At 40.5% G+C, this 24839-nt stretch overlaps 1 protein-coding gene across 7 annotated transcripts in view; it reads right to left on the bottom strand.

Moving 5' to 3' along the window:
* UBR5 (ubiquitin protein ligase E3 component n-recognin 5) overlaps window positions 1-17235 on the bottom strand; it is a 137418-nt gene extending 120183 nt beyond the window's left edge. For all 7 annotated transcript variants that reach the window (XM_049633532.1, XM_049633534.1, XM_049633533.1 and 4 more), the window contains exon 1: window positions 17101-17235. In XM_049633532.1, coding sequence (XP_049489489.1) covers window positions 17101-17162 — 62 coding nt within the window. In that variant the 5' untranslated portion in view covers window positions 17163-17235. The remainder of the gene's footprint in view (window positions 1-17100) is intronic.
* Between the last annotated feature and the right edge of the window lie 7604 nt (window positions 17236-24839).

Below are 24839 nucleotides of genomic sequence, written 5' to 3'. Positions count from 1 at the left end.
TCTCTGCTCACCCCTCCCTCATGCTTGCGCAAGCTCTCTCTCTCTCTCTCTCTCTCAAAATAAACAAACTTCATAAAAAACCTAGAAGTCCTTTGACAATCTTCCCACCTAGAGGTGGAGTCTAATTACCCTCCCCTTTAATGCAGGCCTTATGACTTGCTTCTTGAGGAAGATATCAGGCAGAAGTGACTCTGCATGGCTTCTAAAGCTATGGCATAAAAAGGCATTCCAGGCTGGTGCTCTCTTGGGACAGGGACACACTTTTTTGAAATTTTGAGCTGCCACCTAAGAAGTCTAGCAACGTTGAAGCCTCCATGCTGGAAAGACCACACAGAGAGACCACTGGGGTTAGAGATGCCTGGGGAATCTCCCATGTTCCAGCCCCTAGCTGATGGAGTCTTCTCCATGACTCCAGCTACCATTTGACTCCAAGTGCATAAGAATCCTAGAGTAAGAACCACCCAGCCGAGTACCGTCAATCTCCAGAAATAATAACAAATGATTGTTGCTTTATACCATTGAATTTGGAGTGGTTTATTACAGAGCAATAAAAAACCAGAATGAAGATCAAAGAAAACTTCCCCATTTTCTTTGGTCCTAGTTCCAGTGGTATATGAATAAAGCTTCATTTATGCTTCATCTTTGGTATCTTTCTTACCAGTTTCCTTTCAAATGGGCTAAACTTAAAAACAAAACAGTAGTTTATACTATCTACATCTGTGAACTCCTTTAAACACTTCTTTCCAGCAGATTATTTCGAAATCTATTTAACTGAGTAGTAAATCTTATCTCAAAATAAAAACCAACGTTTATGTAACATCAACAAAACCCTACACTTCCATATTCCCTAGTAACTAACAGAATACTGACAGGACAGCTCTCCTGTCAATCACACCAGGAAACATATACTGATAGAATGTTATCATTTCCTCATCCCTGCAGTCAGGAGAGTGCATAAGGAAACAAAAACTGACAAGGCTAAAACCTTCACCAACCACTTATCTCTTATTAAAAGGGTCTCCAACCATCCCTGCACAACCCCGCCTATCATTTCCACAACTTTTGGAGTCAAGCTGTTGCTGATCATAGGATGTTTTCTGACAAGACAATGTAATCCAATGCAAAATATGTGCAAAGTGAAATTGCAAAAGATGCAAGATTTCATGAGGTCTAGGAAAAGCGACACTGGAATGCAAAGACCACACACAATAAGCCTGTCTTCAAAGAGGCCTTCTCTCAGCATTCCCAGATGGTGCTCACAGCCTCAAACTGAAGGAAAAGCAAGTTGTAAAGAGTGGCCCCGCACAGTGATGAAAATGTTTAATAAACCACTTAGAGATATTACAAAGAACAGTTAATTCAGTGGGCTTTCCCATACTTCTAAGTGATGGCAATTTTTAATAAAAATACATTTCACATAGATGGAACACGGAAATTAAACACCTCACATCTCAAGAGAAGTGTTTCATAATCATTAACAAAAAGCATGTCACTACAACGAAAACCCCACAAGGGCAGGAATTTTTGCCTCTTTTGTTCACTGCTGTAGCCCAAGAGTCTGGCCCACAATAAGCCCTCAATAAATATTTGTTGACTAAGAATGAATGAATGAAACAAACAAACAAACAAACAAACTTTAGGCCACTTTCTTTTAAATGCTTTCTCCAGAGTGTTCATTTATATTTATGTTATAATGAAAATTCTGTCAGTTTACTAGAAAAAATAAGTGCTTAAATTTTACCACAATGTTTTTTACAAGCTGTCTTCTTCCTGGGTGAACTATGTGTGCAAAATGGAAATGATAAATTCTTGTCCAAAATCCAACAGACTTTCATTACACACCATTCCTTTGGGCAGGGCTGTGAACAAATTTTTGTAAGCACAAATCAAAAATTATGCCCAAATATCTAATCCTAATGGGCTTTTGTTCTATATAAAAGCTCAAAATAAAATTTTTACAATAATAAATTTATGTACGGAACCATCCTTCAATTACTTTTACACAAAGAATTGTATTTCATATAAGAGGTTTCTAGAGAAAAAAAAAAACTTAATGAAATTAAATAAGTATTCTTTATTCAATGCTTTCCATGTTCTTATTTTAGATGAACAGTTAACTAAATGAAAACACTACACTAGGGACTTATTCTGTTTCTAGTCTTTAAAAAACATACTCATATGGAAGCATATAAAATGCTAAATCACACTGAGACATCAAAAGTAATCACCCATAACCTAAAGACAAGTGCACTGTCATTTTCTTTCAGCACTTCTTATGAAACTTTTGTTCTTAACATGGTTAAGATCATAGACTGTTTCCTCTCTTAGAAAAATGCATTATTACTCATCTAACTGAGACTACTAACCCATCTGTAGAATTTGCAGGGTTTTCCCAACAGCAAAGAAGCATCTGAACTGAACCATCCATCTAAGCTGGCTTCTCCTCATTAACAATAACAAACACCAACAACTAGGCTGGACACAGGTGAAGGATGCTATTTGTAGTCATGAAATCAAGTAACTGACCTAAACTGGGATGGAAAATTCACACCCTTCACTTCACTGGTTCAGTTGCTAACCCTAACCTGCTAAATTAACAAGTCACAGCCAGCATATGACCTAGCACAATCAAATATGTTTTTCATGATAATACCAACCTCATTTTTGAAGACAGTTAACACTGCATCCCTTTCTACAAGAAAACTACTCAAATGATATGAAACCCCATGTACTCACTGCTCGAAGCATTCTGGGCTTCCTACAGTTCCTCCAATGTACTGCCCTCTCTCACCGCTGGGTCTTCACACATGTAGTTCTTTCTGCCTACAAAGCTCTTCCAGTCCTCAACATCCGGCCCTGCATCATGCCCTCAGCACCAGCCTCTCAGCCTACCTCCTACTATTCAAAATCCTGATCTTCCCTTTAACCACTTCTTCTGGCAAGCTTTCCTTCTTCACAAGATCACGCTATGTGCCTATGGTGAAGAAGCCCAAACCTCTCTCGCTGTACTCACACTGCCCTGTAATGGCCTGTCTTTCCCACAGACTAAGCTCCACCACTGTAGCACCAAGACTAGAACTGAAAAGTAGCACTAGACCCCCAAATTTGCTGTTTTAATGGCACGTGTGTGTAAACAAAGTGTGTATATTAATATTTAATTGCACTTATATATAGTAGTCAATACATATGAGAAAAACAAGTAACTTCCCATGCACATCCCAAAAAGAAAAAAGAAATAAAACTGAATTAATGCAGTTTAGTCTTTGCCACTTAACTCATCACGTGGGCACTCCAGCCCTCAATTTCCTCAGCTATCAAATATGAAAATTCTAAAATACTCCTTGGTATAAAATTTTGAACATTTCAGCAATGTCAAGTACACTTAAGGTTACTAGAGCTAAAAAGCTAGGATCAACTATTATAGCCTAATATACAGAATGACAATAGGCATCCTAAAAAACAGAACATGAATCCCCGACAAGCACCTGACAGTACTAGAACCTACTAAATAGCCTTGCAAAGAGAACAGTCTCATTTCACTGGAAATCAAAGGCGAGCACACACTCCCAAACCCCAGGAGGTGTTACACTGTCAATGCACTTTTGCTTTATCATACCTCATTTCAAGTAAGTTTTTGCCACACATGTAAACTTCCCCATTAAGTTTATACGGGAAGTATAATTAAAAGATAATATAACTGCACTAAATTCATTCACATCAAGTTAAATACATCGACCCTAGCAATTTAAAATTTTTTAAAAAGACTCAGAAGAGTTGGGCTGGGTTTAGAATGTCCACTGCTTTTACATACTTATTAGAATGAGGACAAAAGGGCACATGAGGTCTGTGGCAGGAAATAAAAATCAAATCTTAAAGTGGCAAAGCTGAGCAATATACATCAATTATGGCTCATAAAACAGTGTCCACAGGCCGACAGTCCCACAGATTCAGAGCTGAAATGAACCTTCAGACATCAAACACATCCCCCCATCTTACGAATGAGTAAACTAAGCCTCATTGCAGGGAAATGACTTGCCCAAGATTACACAACTGGTTAGCAGAAGGACCAAGCCTCCTAACACTGAGTCCAGTGGCTTTTTAGTTCTCACAACTGTCCCATCAGGACCCATCTATGGTACACAAAGTCTTTCAGGTACACAGTAACACTCCCAAATTCTGTACGAATTTGAATACATGATAATGAATGTCAGTATCACAGAACAAACCTTCTGAAGATAAAAACTTAGTACAAAACTTAAAAGAATTAAACACATACATCTAAATTCAGATATGTAAGGGGCACCTGGGTGGCTCAATGGGTTAAGTGTCTGACTCCAGTTCAGGTCATGATCTCACAGTTCATGAGTTCAAGCCCCACATCAGGCTCTATGCTGACAGCTCAGAGCCTGGAACCTGCTTAGGATTCTATGTCTCCCTCCCTCCATCCCTCTTTCTCTCTGACCCTCCCCCACTCATGCTGTCTCTTTCAAAAATAAATATTTAAAAATAAATTCAGATATGCAATTCTATTTAAGTAATCTCCATACCCAACATGGGGCTTGAACTCATGACCCCGAGATCAAGAGTTGGATACTTTACTGACCCAGCCAGCCCCTAGATATGTATTTTTGGTTTTTTTTCCTAGATATGTATATTTGACTATTTTGTCTCACTTTGGGGTCTTAAATCAGATATGAAATTCCATATCCATGAAAATAGTTCTATCCCGTGAATATCTATAACCATAAATAATCCTGGCATATTCATTGGCAGAGCACTATATGAAATTGGGTATTTTATTTTTTAAATGTTTTTAGTTTTTAGGAGAGGGACAGAGCATGAGTGGGGGAGGAGAAGAGAGAGAGAGGGAGACACAGAATCTGAAACAGGCTCCAGGCTCTGAGCTGTCAGCACAGAGCCCAACCTGGGGCTCGAACTCGGGACCAGCGAGATCATGACCTGAGCCTAAGTCAGACACTCAACCGACTAAACCACTCAGGCGCCCCTGAAATTGGGTATTTTAAATGAAGACAATAACAATCAAGGAATCTGAGGACACTCAGTCTCACATTTAAGGGTCTCTGTGCTATGACACTGCTCTCCTGGCAGTTTTCAAGGTGGTCACAGGGTCAATCTCAACCTGTGCACCATGGATGAGCACAAAGGAGTACAGACCCTCTACGTAAGCTGTTCAAGTATGCCCCTGCCCCTCCTAGTCAACTCCAACAAAGCAACCTGTTTTCACACACCCCTGAATCACATCTTCTTATCTTATCCCTGGACAGCATCTTTTACAAACCAAAAGCAAAGGAAAAAACCACTGTCTATATGTAAACTACTCTCACACAGCAAAAGAGTTCTGAACTACTATTAAAACTCTATCAATATCAAATACAGGCACCTATGATGAACCCTGGTTACTGACAGTATCTTCCATGTCTCTAAAAGAAAATTCATTAGGCTCAAGAGAACAGAAATAAGAGGATGAACCAGGGTCCACACCCTGCAACTTTGCCTTCAAAGCAATTTCAAAGCCATTTGTAAGCATCAGGTTTAATCATCAGGTCCTTCTTCCCTGTCATTTATACCATCCAGTAGCACTGAATTCTCCATTACATGTTTGCCTCTCCTATAAAATGAATGCCCCATGAGGGTAGAGGCCATCATCTTTGTATCCCAATGTATATAATTTAGTTGACAAGTTAAGTAAAAGAGTAAACCCTATTTTCCCACTTTCTTTGTTCATTTTTCCATTCATCAATGAAATTTAAGAGAAAGAAATCATAGACAACCATAGACACACTTCCTTCTCCCTCTTAGCCTTTCTACAATACAAAAACCCTTTTCCCTACCACATCCTAAGAGCACAGACACTGAGTGGAGAAAATCTACATGATCTGGCCCAATCCACTCACTTTACCAAAAAAAAAAAAAAAAAAAAAAAGTTGTATCACTGATTCACGGTCACACTGCCCATTAGTGTCAGATACAAAACAAAAACAAATCCCTGACCACTGACTACCAATTTATATTCCACTCACCATCATGTCAAAGACTGACTAAAAACTTAATCACTACCTAGAATATATCTCATCAATTCAAAATCAACAAAGAATACCAAATCTTCTCTAAATTTATGTCTTCTAATCTATGCTATCTTAGCAGAGAAATAAGCAATTTTCAAAAATATGAGGAAAATGCTCCTTTAAATCTCTAATAGTTTGCAAGGATGTCAAAAATACTTGATACGATCAAGATGTTACCATTCGGGTAAGCCAGGTTATGGGGACACAGGCCCTCTGCACTATTTTTGCAACTACTTGTGAGTCTATAATTATTTCAAAGTAAACAGTTAAAAAAAAATACATGGCAGTCACCTGATGCCACTCCCTGGGCCCACTCATCTATCACCTCACTATTCTCCAAACTTGCCCTATAAGCCAGAAAATGTTCCAACTGCCTCTCATCCCAAAAGTTCCAAAAAGGGTCGGTGCAACAAATAAATCACAGTTGTTGCACCAAGGGAAACCTACTCCTTGGTTAGCACAATGTTTGAAGGTGAGAAGCACACAAACATTTACGGAACAAGGAAGACCAATCTAACACCATGGTCAAACTCTGTGCTGGCAACACAGGGCAAATATTTGCACAAGCTAAACTTCGACTACCTCTCCTACCAGTCTTTCCAAGTCTGCTAGTGGTCCGGACCAGGTTCACTCTCCGCACTGAACTGTAACCATATGAGTATTGACATGTGTTTTTGTTTTCCTAAAGCTACCCTCTCGGGGGTCTTATAGTTGTAGGGAGGACCTAATATGTGTATAACTGTACTCAAACTTTTTTAAAATTTCATTTGTAGAAAAAAAAACCAATTTACTCTAATGCTGAGGAGCAGGATAATACCTTACTCTCAAGCAATAGCTATAGCAGCAGTAGTCGGAGGGGGAAAAGAAAGGCTGCAGGCAGTAAGGGCTAGGCAAGCAGAGCTCTGTCGGCTGTCATCAGTTATTTTAATTTAAATACAAAGGAATGTGAGCAGGAGCCTTTCAAACAGTAATCCTTAAGCTTTTGTGCTCCTGATGATGGTGGTCCACTTAGACACTGAAAAACACTACTTACTCAGAAAAGCCACAAATGTTTTTACTACAATTTGGTTATGTTACTCTTATAAAAATTCAGTGTTGTCAGAAAATCTCCATCTCAAAAAAAAAACCTTTAAAAAAAACACCACACCCAAAAAACACATGCTATCACCCCTCAAGAATGTCCCAGAATTCATCAAATGAGCAAATCTTCTTGAAAACTGAAAAAGCTTTTTACATTTCCAAAGAGTCTTCTAAGGAGTCAAGAGGTCCTAGAGAAAAAAAGAAAAAGAAAAAAAAAATACCCTAGCCCCTCCACTCAAAAGAGTTTTATGAAACCAGAAACATTCTGGAATGATATGGGGTGACTGCTAAGCACATACGACTCCTGTGTCTGGATGCAGGTGCTGTGTGCATTCTTCAGTAGCCTCCAGCTCTCTGGAGTGGCAGAAAGATGAGCAGCTGTTGCCAAGAAAGTCAGCCCACACGTCATCTCTGACCTATAGACCTTGGGCTGCCAACCTGCCCAGGGGAAGACACCCGGTCCTGGTTTTGCGTCCCTTCAGAAGTGACAGAAACCTAACAAGGAATCAGGAGGAACATGTGGCCGTAATTTGGATTCATCCCTTGCTGGTGACTGCAGGAGGCAAAGAAAAAGTAGTTCCTATACTTCCTCCCCGAAGAGGAACTGTGGAAAGGAAAGAGCATACTGTCCGCAGCATCACTGCCCCTCCCTTACTCTCCATCTACACATAATAATCAGAACACCTGATAAGAAGGAAAACACAATCACTTACGGGATTTCTGACAGGAGATGAAGACTTCAGGTTAAACACCACTAGAAACACAAGCATGCTAAGAAAATGTTTAAACCTGCTTAGTTTACAATTTAAGACCAATCACTTGATGCTTCCTTTAAAGACAAAATAGATTTCCTACGTGCAGATGATGATACAGAGCAATATATGGACTAGTTCAAATTACTTCTGGACAAGAAACAAAGCCATTCTTACAAAATAAGAAAACAGACAATGAGCTGCAAAAGCCCAATACCTCTCCCCACAAAGCCCCATAGAGAACTCTGTTTTCCTAATTTAGATATTAAAATAACCCTACCATACTGTCTCTGCTTTCTTAATGGTCTTCCTATTAACTTCCTAATCTTAAATTTGGCCTTTTCTTAAGGCTTAAAACATCAGTCACCCCCCACTTCTCACATCAAAGCTAGCAGACTGTCACAAAACATCTTAAATGAATCTCCACCACGCCCACAAGTTAGAAGGTCTCCAGCTGCTCACACACAGGCCATCTCTGGAGTTTCGATCATCTGTGAGGAAGATCTAGTATCTGAGTTCACATAAAGATCTGGAACACCTTGTCACCTGAATTGTGAAACAGCAGACTCATGCTGGAGCAGATCCAGTTTTTTAAAATGGTAGATCTCAATACTTTTTCTTCTGAATCACAAAAAAATGGAGCCTGAACTGATAGGGAAGGAAATAAAAATCTATCTATTCATTCAATCCACAGTGCTCCCTACACTGGACTTATCTCCCACTGTCATAGCTCTATATGCAATCTAGAATACCATCAATACTAATGGATTCTAAAATATCATCGCTTTATATATACAAGTATTTTTTTAATTAACACACAAACTTGCTGTAAGAACAATGTAGATTTCAGGGTGCCTGGATGACTCAGTCAGTTAAACATCTGACTCTTGATCTCAGCTCAGGTCTTGATCTCAGGGTCATGAGTTCAAGCCCCATATTGGGCTCCATGCTGGGCATGAAGCCTACTTAAAAAAAGAAAGGAAGGAAGGAAGGAAGGAAGGAAAGAGAGAGAGAGAGAGAGATGGAAAAAGAAAGAAAAAAAGAAAGACAGAAAGAAAGAAAGAAAGAAAGAAAGAAAGAAAGAAAAAGAAAAGAGATGTAGGTTTCTTACAATAACTAGCTTTCTTGTATGAAAAATATTTTAACATACTAAAGTCAAAAAAACTTCAAGTACATAAAATTTTTACCCAGGATGATTACAACTTTATACAAACAAACAAAAATCTCTATGTACAGAAAAAGAGACTAGAAAACCACCAAAATGTTAACACTGGTAGCACCATTGATCTACCAATGCAAAGAAAGAGAGACGAGAGAGAGAGAATCCCAAACAAGGATAGCTGATAGCTATCTACTGATAGCATGGAACCCAACTCGGGGCTCAATCCCACATGAGCCAAAATCAAGAGTCAGACGCTTAACCAACTGAGCCATCCAGGCTCCCCACTATTAAACTTTTTACACTGATTTTCTATATTTTCCATATCTTCTGCAACAATGTTTTTTACAACAATTTTTTAAAATAAATAAAAACTAAGGAAGAGCCAGAAACTGAAAGCAACCCAAATTTACACCAGCAAAAAAACAGATTTGTGAAACTGTGGCACATCCAAACAATGAAATACTACCACTAATACAAAAGGAAAAAAACTACTACAGGCTACATGAGCTAAACAGAAGATGCCACACACTATTCCATTTCTACAAAATTCTAAAGAAGGCAAAATTACAGTTAGAGAATATAGAACAGCATTTTTCATGGGTGGGAACAAGACAGGGGACTAAGAATGCAAAGGGGCACTAGGGAACTTTTTGGGGTGATGGAAATGTTCCATTTTCTTGATTATGGTGGTTACACAGCTGTAAACCTTTGTCGAAACTCATCAAACCGCACATTTCAAATGGGTGAGTTACATTGTATGTCAGTTATACTTCAATAAAGCCAATTTACAAGTTAAAAGTAGAGAAGGTTGAAAGCACTTCATTAAGGTAAATGATACCATCAGAAACTAAACAAGTAACATTACTTTTGCCACACAGGCAAGACAAATTCTGTATTCTTTACCCTTAAAATAACATTAAAATTTAACACCTTATTTAATATCCTGAAAAAACAATGAGATTGTCACAAAACAGTTATCTAAGAACTCACCATAATTCTCATTTTCAAGAGGTTTATAACCACAACATTGATTCAATCAAGAAGTATGAAATAATATGAAATATGAAACAGAATAATTTCTTATAGCCAAGTTCAACTTATTAAGTCTCACTTCTATACATTAACTTAGAAGAACGTTGCAAAGTTCCACATGACTTAATATTATTCCTCAGTGTGCCCTGCAGAAAATCGCTCAAGTTTAATTTCAAGAATCTCATTACATAACCATTACGAGTGACTGCTAATACAATGCTACCACGGGAGGTTATGAAGTGCCAGCGTCAAGCTACAAGGAACCTTAAGATTCCCAGTGTGATACTACCCCTCCTTCTAAGGCTACAATCCATACAAATATTGTCTTATTCTTAAAAATGTCAAAGTTTGGAGCGCATGGCTGGCTTAGTCGGTGGGCCATGTGACTCTTGATCTTGGGGTTTGAGTTCGAGTTTAAGTACTTAAATAAAAATTTAAGTAAATTTTATTAAAAATAAAATCTTTACAAAAAATGTCAAATATTGTAACTTGTTACAACCCATTTAGTTTTATCGTGTAAAACTGTCAATGAAAAACAAGCATTTATGGGGCACCTGGGTGGCGCAGTCGGTTAAACATCGGACTCGATCTCAGATCATGATCTCAGAGCTCGGGAGTTCAAGCCCCACTTCGGGCTCTGCACCAATGTTGCAGAGCATGCTTGGGATTCTGTCTCCCCTTTTCTCTGACCCTCCCCGACTTGCGCTCTCTCTCTAAATGAATAAACTTTTAAAAAAAGAAAAAGAAGCATTTATGTGCCAATAGAAAAATCTAAACAAATTGAATTTTAATATTAAGGAATTGCTTTCGGTGTGTGGGTGTTTTTAAAGTCTTCATCTTTGAGGGGCACCTGGCTGGCTCAGTGGTTAAGGTTCCGACTTCAGCTCAGGTCATGATCTCACGGCTCCTGAGTTCAAGCCCGACATGGGGCTCTGTGTGGACAGCTCGGAGCCTGGAGCCTGCTTTCAGATGCTGTTGCCCTTCCCTGCTTGTGCTCTATCTCTCTCTCTCTCTCTCAAAAATAAATGAACATTAAAAAAAATTTTAAAGCCTTCATCTTTGAGATTCATACTGAAGATATTATCGATTAAATTATCTGATGGGGAGAGTGTTGAAACCAAACTGGCCACTGATTTGGTAAGTGCTAAGATTATGTGATAACTGTTATACACGTGTCTTCATCATCCTATTGCCTCTACTTCTGTATATGCTTGAAATTCTCCATAATACGAAGATTAAAAATAATTTTCAGAGTAAAAGTTAAAAATCAAGTATAATAATCAATCAACAATTCACAATCACACAGAGCTAGGAGAGGCCGTTTTCATTTACTTAGGATGCCAAGGTGGCAAAATGACAGAAATACAGACCACAACTGGAGTTTAATTAGAAGTAAATATGATAAAAATGGGGGAAAGAAGACGTAAGTAAATCCTCCTGCAATATAAAACTGCTTCCTTCAATACACCCCATAGTATCTACTGAAGCATAATTTTTTTTTTAAGATTTTATTGTTTTAAGTAATCACTACATCCAACGTGGGGCTCAAATTTACAACCCTGAGATCAAGAGTCGCGTACTCTACAGACTGAGCCAGCCAGGCGCCCCTACTGAAGTGCAATCTGACACAGCCTTCAGTGATTCAACTTTCCTTCAGAAACTATTTCCTAAATAACCTAATTGCTAGGGGAAAAGCCTGATCTCTCTTAAAATTCACCCCATTATTTCCAGTTGCACTTCCGTGTACTGTGTAATTTCCTTCACAAGTGTGTCTGTTTACTCCCAAGCCTACGATTTAGTCACTGATTTCTTGATTTATAAAATTGGTTTGCCACTGTATGTTTTGATTTTCAATACTTTGTTTGGCTATTTCATACACTGTCTTTATCTTACTTTCCTTAATCAACTTCATTTAATCATTTCAGTTAAACTTGCCTGTACTTCCCCAGCACAGTCCTCTAGTATTACTGTGTCTGGGTAACAATCTCAATAATCGATCAATAAATAAACAGTGAGCTTCCCCTCTGGTCTGGTGATGTGATGCTCTATCCCACACAGACTAATACTTGTGTTTTTTGGTGTAGCATACTGAAATTTCAGACAGCTTTCGACCATTATAACATCTGCCCATCACAACCTTCATTCACCTCCATTTTCAAGCTCCTACTGAGAGGGCAAGAAAACCCTGAGTCTTTAAAACCCAACAGTTCCTAATGAAAATCAGGACCACTTACTAAATGCCAATGGCCTGTGCAAAAAAGCACTTTCTACTTCATTGTTGTCCAAGCCAACTTTCAGTGATAAAGGCACGGATATGTATCTGCACTGTCCTATATGGTGGCCACTAGCTACATGTGGTTACAGAGCACTTGAAATCTGGCTAGTGTTACCAAGGAACTGACTTTTTCATTTTAATGTAAATAGTCACATTATAAGACTAACAACTGCATTGCTGGGATTTTTCTTCACAAAAGTCATTTCTATTTATTTTTACCTCTACATGTACTCAAGATAATCGAGGACAGAATTTCTTAACCTCAGCACAACTAGCATTTGGGCCAGGGTAAGTCTTTGGTGTGGGAGCTGTACTGTGCACTGTGTGATGTTTAGCAGCATCTCTGGCCTCTACCCACTAGAGGCCAGTAGCAATGCCCCAGCGGTGACAATCAAAAGTATCGCCAAACACTGCCAGATATACCCCGGGGAGGCAAAACAGCATCCAGCTGAGAAACAGCGATCTAAGACTAAGGATCTGGATTTTGTATCAATGCTAAGGACATTCTAGAGCAATCCCTTTGATTTCCTGCTTTTCTATGTGAAATTCAGACGACGCACAGAAGCAGTTAAAAGTAACCATCTCTTCGTATTTTCCACAGAACCTACATTATAATTGTTTTCCTACCCACTATCTCAGCTGTTTCTCACCAACCGTGAGATGGGTACTATGCCTGACTTAGAGACTGAGGTGCTGGCGGCAGAGGGAGACACAAGGGAGTAAAGGTTCTAAGTGGTTAAATGACTCACCCACCCATGTTAAGTAGCCTGGCTGAAACAAACCCAGATTTAAGAATTCCACATTTCAAACTCCTCTCCGTATTATCTTACCTGGCAGCCTTACAGCCCCTGAAGGGGAAGCTCCTTAAAGAAAAACCCTTTTGATATGACAAACTCAACCAAGACTGTTTGATTGCACAACACATTACAATGCCAAAAAAGCAAAGCTCACAGGAAAATTCCGCAGAGACAAACAATGAGAACTGGTTCCTATCGTAACGAACTTACATCCTGAGGATTAATTCAGGACAGGGACAAGTCATGGCATACCCACATCACCTTAAAAAGGCCTCTCTTAGGCTAGTTCTAGAAAAGGGTTAAGAGGGTCAGCCACCTGACAAAAGGTGTAAGTGAAAGGAGGACTTGAGAGGAAGGGGAAATCAAAACTCTAAGACAGATGCCTGTTCTAAGGCTGCAATACCTCAGAAGGCAGGAATATCCCAGAATATAGGCTATGTGGAAAAGTGGAAAGAGACCTGGACTTTAAAAAAAAAAAAAAAAAAAGACCCGTCATGTGGACCTCATCTGTCAGTAGCCCACTGTGTGCCCCTGGATAAATTCTGCCAATCTCTGGGCCTGTTTTCTCAACTCATTAGTGAAAGACCAGTCTATGGGACTTTTTTGGCACTTAGGGAGATCTTAGTGAGCAGGCATTTCCAGCCCTTCCCTCAGTCTCCACAGCAGAACCATGTTCTTGGTATCCTTTTGCTGTTTCTCTGAAACAATGACTTAAGCAGGAACATAGCACTAACTCAAGAAATTCACTAGAGAGAAAATCAGAATGTCACAAAAGTATATGAGCAGGGATGGTTTCAATTCAACAGTGAATATTTGCATAGAGCCAGCCACTCAGCACCAGAAACCTTGTAATCACTCTGGGAAACCACAACCAACATCCCAGGCTCTCTGAATTCCTCTTCTCCGCCCTAGCCACCCCCACCCATATTCACCAACTACATTCATTATTTGGTGTCCCAGGGCAATAATCAAAGATTTTAACCCGATATACAAAGACTATTAAAGAATCAGCATTTTGAAAAGGCAAAGAAAAAAAGCACACTTTTTTTAGGCTAAGTACCTTTTAGATAGTTGATACATCACACCATTACACTGAACAGAATATTTTATTTTTAACAGGATGTGGCTATTTTCTAAAGAAAACTTATTTGGAGAAGGAAATATTGATGTTTTGAGGCCCCATACGTTTTAACTCAGCAATTTATTTGCAGTATCACACTCCCTGTCCAATCTTACTGCTTTTCATATACAGAATAAAGTCTACTTATTTTTCATCCAAAACTATCATTTATCACTTCATTTCTGTTACAGACAACATTTCTCATATAAAAGTCAAGCTAGAGTAGTACACTCTTTTCTACTACCAAAACTTACTCAATCTTGGTAAAGATTTTATCTGAAGATGAAACCATCCTGAGCTTCTGATTCCAGTTAAAAGACTCCAGAAGGCCAGTTTGTTTTGTAAACAGATGTTTCTCAAGCAATGCAGCAATAGTCTGGTCCTATTAGTCTGCAACTAGGCATGCAAAAAGGATCCTTCCTTTAGAAGGGGAGACACAGAACAGCTCCATCCTAAGTCAGCTACATCAAGAGTGCATGCCTGTCTCAAATGCTGTCCTCACAAATCTCAACAAACCATTCTTTACTGCTACCAGACACAACTATGTCCCCCAAATTTTACGGATGACAGTTTCCTATTTGTCAAATTATCTGCCAGCTCGATGCACACATTTTATAACCTAAATCAAATCCACTTCTATTTCATGAAATGAAAACTCAAGATGACCTAAATATTCTTAATATTGTATACTGACATTACAGGAATCAAAAACAAGACTACTTGTTTACCCCAGGAATGGGAAAAAAAAAAAAAAAAAGGTAGCTTTAAAAAGGATACATTACTTGGAAATTTCTCAGACAAGCTGAAGCAAAAGGAATGCTCAAAAATGAATCAAAGTGCCCAAGACAACTGCAAAATAGGTTTTGGCATGCACAGTCAACTGAGTAAGCTAGTCAGGATTCTTGGTATATATAAAGCAGGACTAATATAGAAAACATGGCCTACTTCTCTCCTGCTTGGTTCAATTTTCTAAGTCACAAGCCAAGTTACACTACAAGCACCATCAACTTTGTTCTATGAATGACAGTAGACCTATCCTCACTACCAGCCTGGTTCCAAAATTTACCAAAAAATCTTATGTTAAAATCTTAAAAAAGATCTCTATCTCTAATGAAATAAAATCAGAGTAAGGATCACATAAACAAAATGTCAAAATAAATGACAAAACTTATTTCGGTATTTAAAGGAACTATGTGACGACTCCAAATGGCTAATATTTTCAGAAAGGATTTCAAAAGCTGCACAAACGTGTTAATACAATATAGCTACAGCAAAGATTAGACAAATCTGAACCCAGTGCCACAAACTGAGTGGCCAGCTTGCCGATGAGAAGCTGTCCCCCGCACCTGAGGCGGATAGATACTCGGAGACCAAGGCCAGTATCTTAGCAAGTTAGGCCTCTTCCTCCCTCCGGGAAGCGCTCGACAAACAGGGCATCACGCAACTTATGTCACCCAGTCACTTAGCAAAAATCATACCTAACTTCTAAACTTGGGTCCAAATGGCCTTTTATACTCAAAAGAAGTAGAAAGCACCTTATATTATCGGGGGAGAGGGAAGCTTAAAATGCCCCACTTTCTGGCCCCATATTTTTCAGCCCATCATCAGATCAGAGTCCTAAATTCTAAGACTTACTTTAATGGAGGCCTCCCTCAACCTTCTCCGAGTCTCTTGTTTTGCAACAGTGAAGGAACTTTTCCTGCTTTATCTTAGTTCCCTGAGAGCATGTGGCCCTGCAATTCAATATCCTAAACTGGCAGGGAACGGTGGAGGAGGCAAAGGGAGGAATCCACACAGCCAAAACAGCCTTCTTATTAAAGACAAAAAAAAAAAAAAAAAAAAAAAATCATAATTCCTCCTCCACCCAAAGCAACCCATCCCAGAAATTTACAGCTTAAGAAAGCAGCATTGCGAACTGCAAACGTAAGAGTTTTCCTTAGACTCTACGCACGGTTTTCAGCTGTCAAATTACAACTCAGGAAAACACTATCATTAGAATAAAAAAGGAAACAAAAAAGCTCGCACCATAGGGGCTGGGAGAAGGAGCTTACCAGACCCGTTTCGGAAGAAGGAGAGCAAAGGGAATCCAATCCACTTCCCCACCCCCGCCTGAATTCATCCCCTCCCGGGGCGGGCAAACCTCACTGCAGGAGCTCAAATTTAATAATAATAACAATAATCATGGCGCTTACCCCCCCCCCCCCCCACCCCCGCGATCTGCCAAGAATCAGCCTCCCCCTCCCCCGGGATCTCTAGGCTTGGCAGGTCCAGATCTCCCCACCGGACACAGTTCCCGGGGACCCGGGCGAACCCAGTCTACCCCGGGGCCCCTCGCCCCGCTTCTCCTCTTCCCTCTCTTTTTACCTCCACCATCCCCCATCCGCATTGTCTGTCTCAATTCAACTTTGACTAATATGGATTCCTCGGGCCTGGGCCGGGCGGTAATTACAGCCCGCCCCCCCCCCCCGGGGGGGGGGTTCCCCCCCCCCCCCCCCCCCCGGGTTAAAGCGGGCCCCCTTGTGGGGGGGGGGGGGGGGGGGGGGGAAGGTTGCAGCGCGCTTTTCTCGTCTACACCGCGGGCACCGTCCACACCGAGCTCCCCCCGCGGCCCCGAGCCCCCGGGACCAGAAGTTTGCCCCGGAAGGGGCCTAGATGGGAGCAGTGAAGACCCCCCCCCGCCAGCCGGCCGGCTTGCGCGTAAATACCGGCGCCCGCCGCGGCGCGGCCCCGTGGGGGAGGGGAGGGCGGGGAGGCGCCCCTCCCCCCGCCCGCCCGCCAGCCCGCCGGCCCTATTACCTGTCATTGAGCTGGTCCTCGGTGCCCGGCAGCGGGTGAACCACGAAATGGATGGACGTCATGGTGCTTCCTTCTAGTCCTCCTCCCGAGGACGGCCCCCTCCCGCTCTCGCCCACCCCCCCCCAACCCCCTTCCCCTCCCCAATACCCACTGCCGCCGCCGCCTCCCAGTCCCCAAATGGAGGGAAGCAAATGCGCAGGGGCCGCCGCCGCCTCCCTGCCGGGCGTGTGTCCGCCGCCCGGCGGTCCGGCGGGGCGGATCAACACGCCACCCGCTCCCGCGGCGACAGCGCGCTGGAGTGCGAGGCCGGCGGCCGGGACCCAGGCGCGCCGCCGCCGCCGGCGACCGGGCGTCGGGAGAGGGGGCGACTGGGGAGGGAGGAGAGGGACGGGCTGCGGGCTGCGGGGACGGTGTGGTTCCGGCGGCGGACGGGGTCCGGACTAGGGAGGTGGGGAAGGAGATGAGCCCGCACCGCGCGTCACTGGCGAGAAGCCGCCGCCACCACCGCCGCCAGCACCGCCGCCGCCATCTTCACTTCTGCCCCAGTTTCTCCGTCTCGCAGGCTCCGCTCCCGAGCGGCGGGGGAGGGGCGAACGGGAGGAGGAGGAGGTGGAGGGAGGAGACCGGCGGGCGGGGGCACGGCTGCGAGGGGGCGGGGCTCCGGGAAACGGGCGGTAAGGCCCTTTCGATTGGGCGGCTCAACGTTGTCGGGCCACGGCGCTGTAAGGCGCGTGCGGATTGGTCCGTTCGGCCCCGAGCCCAGCCCTCTGGGGGGTGGGATAGCTCCCGAGTGAGTGTTCCGGAGAGCACGTGTTAGGGAAGGAGGAGGCGGAGGGGAGCCCGCTGGGGCGGGGAAAGAAGTCTGGGAGGGAGGCTAAGTGTGCGTCCCCGGGGAGGTGGGAGGAAGAGGGGCTCCTGCGTTTCTCGCTCTGATTTCCCTCGGGCAGCCCTAATTATTCTGCGGACCTTTAGGGGGTTTTTGTTGTTTCCAGTCCTTCATCTGCAATTACATTTAAAGTGGAAGTGCAAAATCAGTTAAGGGGCGAGAAATGCACAGCTTTTTATTGGAGAAGTAAGGTAGTTATGTAAGGACCTTTCCAGAAGGTCCTATCGTAGGATCAGAGAACTGACTTTGCAGCAACTTCTTTAATCACCCTAGTCTCCCCAATGTCCCCAGCAACACCATCACTCGCACAAAAACAAAATGGAAATTTCCACTAATTTACTGATTTAAATGATTCATGAGTTTAATGAAAAATACCTCTTCTACAAAGGTGTTCTTCAATTCATGATCATTTGGGTCATACAGCAAATTCTTGAATGGATCTTTTTTTTCTAGGGAACTCCTTTTTTCTAAGGAACCAGTTCATAAGCTTTCTTCTCAAAGGCTTCCATAGCACCTTCAAAAAATCAAGTACCCCTTTCAAAGCAGAGTAAAAACATTAAGCTCCGTCTGCAATTTGTGTAGATGTTCATTAAATCGGGGGGCCTGGGAAAAGTTCTTAAGGTATAATATCCCTATTTTTCTGTTAATGCATTACATTTGCACAGTTCTGCTTAGGAATTTCTTTTGAGCAAAATATATGAAAATTTATTTATAAATCAGGATAGAGTAGGTACCCCCTTGAGACAGATAATGGAACAGTTTTGTAGGTCACCAGCTTCAAAATTGGCCCAGATTAGTTTCGACTAAAAAGTGATTTCAAGGCTGGTATTTAGTCCTCACAAGCAGAAGGGAAGCAGGGTAGACTAACGGACACTGCTAGTTTTAGAGCTAGACAGAACTGGATTTGTGTCCTGTTTGTGGTACTTAACTATGTGACCTTGCTTAAATTATTTAGCCTCTCATAATGTCTTTTTTCTCATTAGTAAAATATCCCATAGTAACAGATCTGCATAGGGTTGTGATGAGGTCTAGATAAGACAGTGTTTGTCAAGCGCCTAGAGCAGTTCATAACACTTGGTAGGCTCAGCAAATGGAAGCTTTTATTAGTCAACAGTGTTCACTATGTATGACTTTATATACTTATGTCTTTTAATATTCAACACACTGTGGGGTAAATAATATATCCCCATTATATAGATGAGAACACTGATGTGCAAACAGTTAAGTGTTGAAGCTGAGACTTAAACCCAGGTCATCTAACTCCGATTACATTGCTCTTTCCACTATACCACAGCTGCCATCCAGTTAATAATTTAAAAGGAACAGATTATTCAAAGCCATAGGAAAAATGTGATATGATAAATGCAATAAGAGTGCTATGGAAGTTAACGGAGGAAGTGATTCAAGCCAAGACAATTAAGAAAAGTCATTTAAGCTGAGCTTTCAAGAATGTTCGGGGCAAATAAAATATCTAGCGTAAGCTCACTCATTTTATATTTGCCCCTGAACAAACTCCACACCACACCCACACATTGCTTATTTCTTCCAAATCTGTCTTTTTTCATCTTTTCATTGTTCTTCTACTCTGTTTCCTTGATTTACTCACCCCTAGTCTCCTAGTTCTGAGACTTTCTCTCACGAGTGAAGGCCAGTTTTCTCACTTATTGAAACTGCACATTTGGTCTTCGATGACCGTCTTGGCATTGCAATCTTTTTGTTATCCCAGGCTGGCATGTTAGGGAAAATTTTCCTCTTGCAGAGCTCCAACACGTTAGTGGGTCCCACTTTGCAGACAGAAAAACAAGAATAAAGGCATGGAGTTTTGCAAGCCCATCACCTAGGGAAGGAGGGAATACAGATAGAGAATGGCAATAAGCAGGGTTCAAGCAGAATCTCTTTGAAGCATCAAAGTGCAATACAAGCCAGAAAAGAAGACCAGGGGGAGGAGGGTTCTTTTCTAATAATTTGGACTAATTTTCCTTTTCAAAACAAATGAACAGAGAAATGAGACAGGAAAGGGGGAAAGCTCAATGAAAGATGGGCTGATGCATGTTTTACCACTGTGGGCAACAGGAACGCAATCCCACTGGGGACAATCTGGGAGACAGTGGGGGAACACATCTCAGAATTATCTCACTGAGTAGGGAGGAAGCTAGAGGTATTTATCCATCAACTCCGTACCTCAGTGGTTGAGGATTGTTCCTGGGTTAAATCCCTGACACTTTACGCTTTCCACACTCATGGGCAAAGCATATTCCTAAGGCCAAAGAATGAAAGAAAAATAAAGACATTTCCAAAAAAGGAGAGAGGAAGAAAGAAAAAGAAATGTGAGAAATTTTTGGCAGTCAATCCATATCAAAGAGTATTGTTTAAGCAAAAGGAAAATGATTCCCCAGTGTAAGCTCAGATAGGCATAAAGGTATGAAAAAGTATGAAAAGAGAAGAAAATATGTAGGTATATGAATGTTGACTGAGTTAAACAATGGGGCTTAAAAATCCACAACATTGATACCAAATGCTGGCAAAAAGGTAGACCAACAAGAATGAGAATGCAAAATAGTACAGCCATTTTAGAAGACGGTCTGGTGGTTTTGTACAAAACCAACATACTCTTAACATATGACCCAGTAATCACACTCCTTGCTATTTACCCACAGGACTTGAAATTTTTATGTCCAAACAAAAATCTGTACACAGGTGTTTATAGAAGCTTTATTCAAAACTGCCAAGGCTTGTAAGCAACCAAGATGTCTTTTAGTAGGTGAATGCATAGTAAACTGTTGTATATCTGCACAACGGGTATTATTCAGCACTAAAGAGAAAAGAGTTATCAAGCATGAAAAGATATGGAGGAATAGTAAATGCATACTACTAAGTGAGAAAGTAGCCAATCTGAAAGGTGACCTACTCCATGATTCCAACTATATGACATTCTGGAAAAAGCAAAACTGTGGAGGCAGTAAAAAGATCAGTGGTTGCCAGAGGTTAGTAGAGAGAGGGATGGACAGGTAAAGCAACAAAGGATTTTTAAGGTAGTAAAACTATTCTGTATAATACTCTAATGGTGGATACATTTCATTTTAAACTGATAGAATTTCAGTCTAAACCGATAGAATGTACAACACCTAGAGTGAATCCTAATGTACTGTATGAACTCTGGGTGATAATAATATGTCAGTGTAGATTCATCAGTTTTAACAAATAGACTACTGTGGTTTGGGGATGCTGATAACAGACAAAGCTATACATGTGAGTACATGGGAGATTCTGTACCTTCCTCTCACTTTTGCTGAGATCCTAAAATTGCTCTAAGAAAAAAAGTCTATGAAAAAATCTTAAACAAATATCAGCAAAACAAATTCAACAGGATATATAGCAAGGACAGTGGATGATAAATAAGTTGGATAATTTAACATGGAAATCAACAAATGTGATTCACCATATTAACAGAAAGGAGAAAAATCATTAAGTCATTTCAATAGAGAAAGAAAGAGAATGCTGAAATTCTATAACTATTCGTGAAGAAAATGCCTTAGTAATCTATGAATAGAAGGAAACATCTTTAATTTGATAAAGGATGTTTCTAAAAACCCTACAGAAAACATCTTCTACAGTGGTGAAATGTTGAGAGTTTTCCCCCTAACATTGGAAACAAGAATGTCTGTTCTCACCACTCGTTTTTAACATCGCACTAGGGTTCCAGCTAGTGCAATAAGATAAGAAAAAAATTTTATAGGGATTAATTTTCCAAGGCAGCTGCCAAAGTTAACAGAGGGATAGTGCTGGTGATCAATGGTTGACACCATCTACAGGATCACCTGGAGGCTAGAATGACCAGGCAGGTAGTGCTGGACTGGAAAGTGGTGGTCATGCACTATAAGAATATTAACATTTCTGACAACTTCTACAGAATTAGGTGGAGGTACCAGGCTTTGGACTTCTTCCACAAGCACGTAGACACCTAACCCATCCTATGGTCCCTACTACTTCTGGATATCCAAGCACATCTTTAGGTAGATTGTGCAATGCATGTGGCCCCACAAGATAGAGCATTTCCAGGCCACTTTAGAACACCTCAAGATGTTTGACAAGAAAAAGCAAGTGATTATTTTTCCTTAAATCTGTGTGTCTGAAGCCCACACATAAGTTTGTCTACTTGAGGCACCTGACTTACGAGGTTGACCAGAAGTACCAAATGTTGACAGCCACTCTGGAGAAGAAGTACAATGAGGCCAAGGTTCACTACAGAAGGAGTAGTTCAAACAGGCCAAGGACAACATAGGGAAGAAAACCAGCAAATAAACAGAGGTCCTCAAGACTCACAGACTTCTGATCTGAGCCCAATAAAACCTGTTCATCTCTTAAAGGATATATATAGGTTTCAGAAAGTAAGATATAAAAGCATCATTATTTTCACAGGACATATTTTAATATATAAAAAATTAGAATAAGCAGGTTTAGCAAAATAATCAGAAATAGGGTTAATGTCCAACAAAACTTGAGCTGTTTTCATATATCAAAAAACCAAAAAGAATTAGGAAAATGAAAATTTGTAAATACGTTTAATATAAAAACTATAAAATATCTAGTATCTAAGAACAAATTCAAAAAGATATGTGTAAAAACCTCTACATAGAAACTTTAAAATATTTTTGAAAGAAATCAAAGATGGTCTAAATAAATGGAGGAATATACCATGCTCATGGGCTAGTACAACTAACATGGCAAAGTTGTAAATCTTCCCTAATCTATAGTTTTAGCATCATCTCAAAATTCTGACACTTTTTTCTCCACCCCAGTGGAACTTCACAAATTGTTTTTCAAACTTATATGGAAATGTAAGGAGAAACAAAGAAATCAATGAAATAATAAATAGCACAGACATTGACCAAAGGTTAATAAACACATGACTTTAACACCATAGGCACTTTAGAGAAGTTTGGAAAGAAAAGTATGCAATAAGTTGTGCTGGGATAATTGGAAATCATTATTTTTAAAAAAATTAAACTTAGGGGCTCCTGGGTGGCTCAGTCAGTTGAGTGTCCGACTTCGGCTCAGGTTATGATCTCGCGATTTGCGAGTTCAAGCCCCGTGTCGGGCTCTGTGCTGACAGCTCAGAGCCTGGAGCCTGTTTCAGATTCTGTGTCTCCCTCTCTCTCTGCCCATCCCCTGCTCGTGCTCTGTCTCTCTCTGTCTCAAAAATAAAAAAAAAAAAAAATGAAAAAATTAAACTTAACCCCCTACCCACATCATACACAAAAATCCAGGTAGACTGTAGATCTGCATGTAAAAGGCAAATAATAAAATCTCTAAGAATATAAAAGGATATATATATGACCTTAGGATAGAGGAAGATTTCCTAAACTGGACATATAAGCTCTAATCATAAAGAAAAAAGATCATTATGTTAGACTATACTATAATTAAGAATTTCTGTTCATCAAAAAGACAACATTAAGAATTGAAAAAATAAGCCACAGAATGAAAGAAGACATTTGCATACATATTACTAACAGAGGACTCATAACCAGAATATATTTTTAAATTCCTAGAAATTACATAGTAAAGTAAAACAGAGAGTACCAAAAAATATTTTAATGAGCAAAAGACCAGAATAGGCACTCCTCTGAAGAAATACAAATAATGCTCACTTATTCAAATGAGCAATAAACATATGAAAAGGTGCTCAACCTCATTGGTCATTAGGGAAAAGCAAATTAAAACACAATGAAATACTACCAAACACCCTCCAGGATGACTGTAATCAAATAGACAATAAAAAGTGTTGGTGATGGTGGGGTGTTGGGTGGGGGGATGAGCTAAATGGGAGAGGGGCATTAAGGAGAACACTTGGTGGAATGAGCACTGGATGTTTATATATAAGTGACGAATTACTATATTCTATTCCTGAAATCATTATTACACTATATGTTAACTAACTTGGATTTAAATAAAAAATAAATGAATAAATAAACTGTTCACGGTAATAAAAAGTGTTGGTCAGGGGACAGTGTGGAATAAGGACTCTATTTACAGCTAGTGAGAGCTTTAACTGACTGATAACAATCACCTTGTAAAACTGTCATTCTCTGTGAGGGCGAAGCATACACATGTCTAATAATTCCACTCTAAGCTATATATTCAATATATGTTCATGCACAGTGTACCAAGAGACAAGAAAAATAATGTTCATAGCATCACTCCAAGCTCCAAACTGTAAACAATTTCAATGACCATCAAAAATAGAATACTATGGGGGCAGCTGGGTGGCTCAGTTGGTTAAGCGTCTGACTCTTGATTTCAGCTCAGATCATGATCTCACGGTTCATGAGTTCAAGCCCTGCATCAGGCTCTGCTCTGACAGTGCAGAGCCTGCTTGGGATTCTTTCTCTCTCCCTTTCTCCCTGCCTCTCCCCTACTGGCTCTCTCTCTTAAAAATAAATAAACAAACTTAAAAAAATAAAATATTATGGTATGTTCATGCAAAGTAACATCGTACAACAATAAATATGAATGAGCTACAGTTACTTGCAAAACCTGAATAAATCTCAAAAAAAAAAAAATGTTGAGTAAAAGTCAGAGATGGTATAGTTCCATTGATATGAGCTTCCAAAATAAGCAAAGTCAAGCTATATTGTTGGGGATGCATGTTAAGGTAGTAAAACTAAGAAAAGCAAACAAGAGATTACTTTAAACGGTAGCAGATACTTCATGGGGAAGGGAGGATATTGATTGGGAAGCAGCACCAGAGGACCTTCTGGAATGCTAACCATGTTCTATTTCCTGACCTGGATATTGGTTACAGGATGTTCATTTTATGGTGATCTATTTAGCTATACATTTTTATTTTGTG

Source organism: Panthera uncia, chromosome F2 (assembly GCF_023721935.1).
Source record: "Panthera uncia isolate 11264 chromosome F2, Puncia_PCG_1.0, whole genome shotgun sequence".
NCBI classification, from domain to species: Eukaryota; Metazoa; Chordata; class Mammalia; order Carnivora; family Felidae; genus Panthera; species Panthera uncia.
This window is presented reverse-complemented; position numbering and strand designations above follow the sequence as displayed.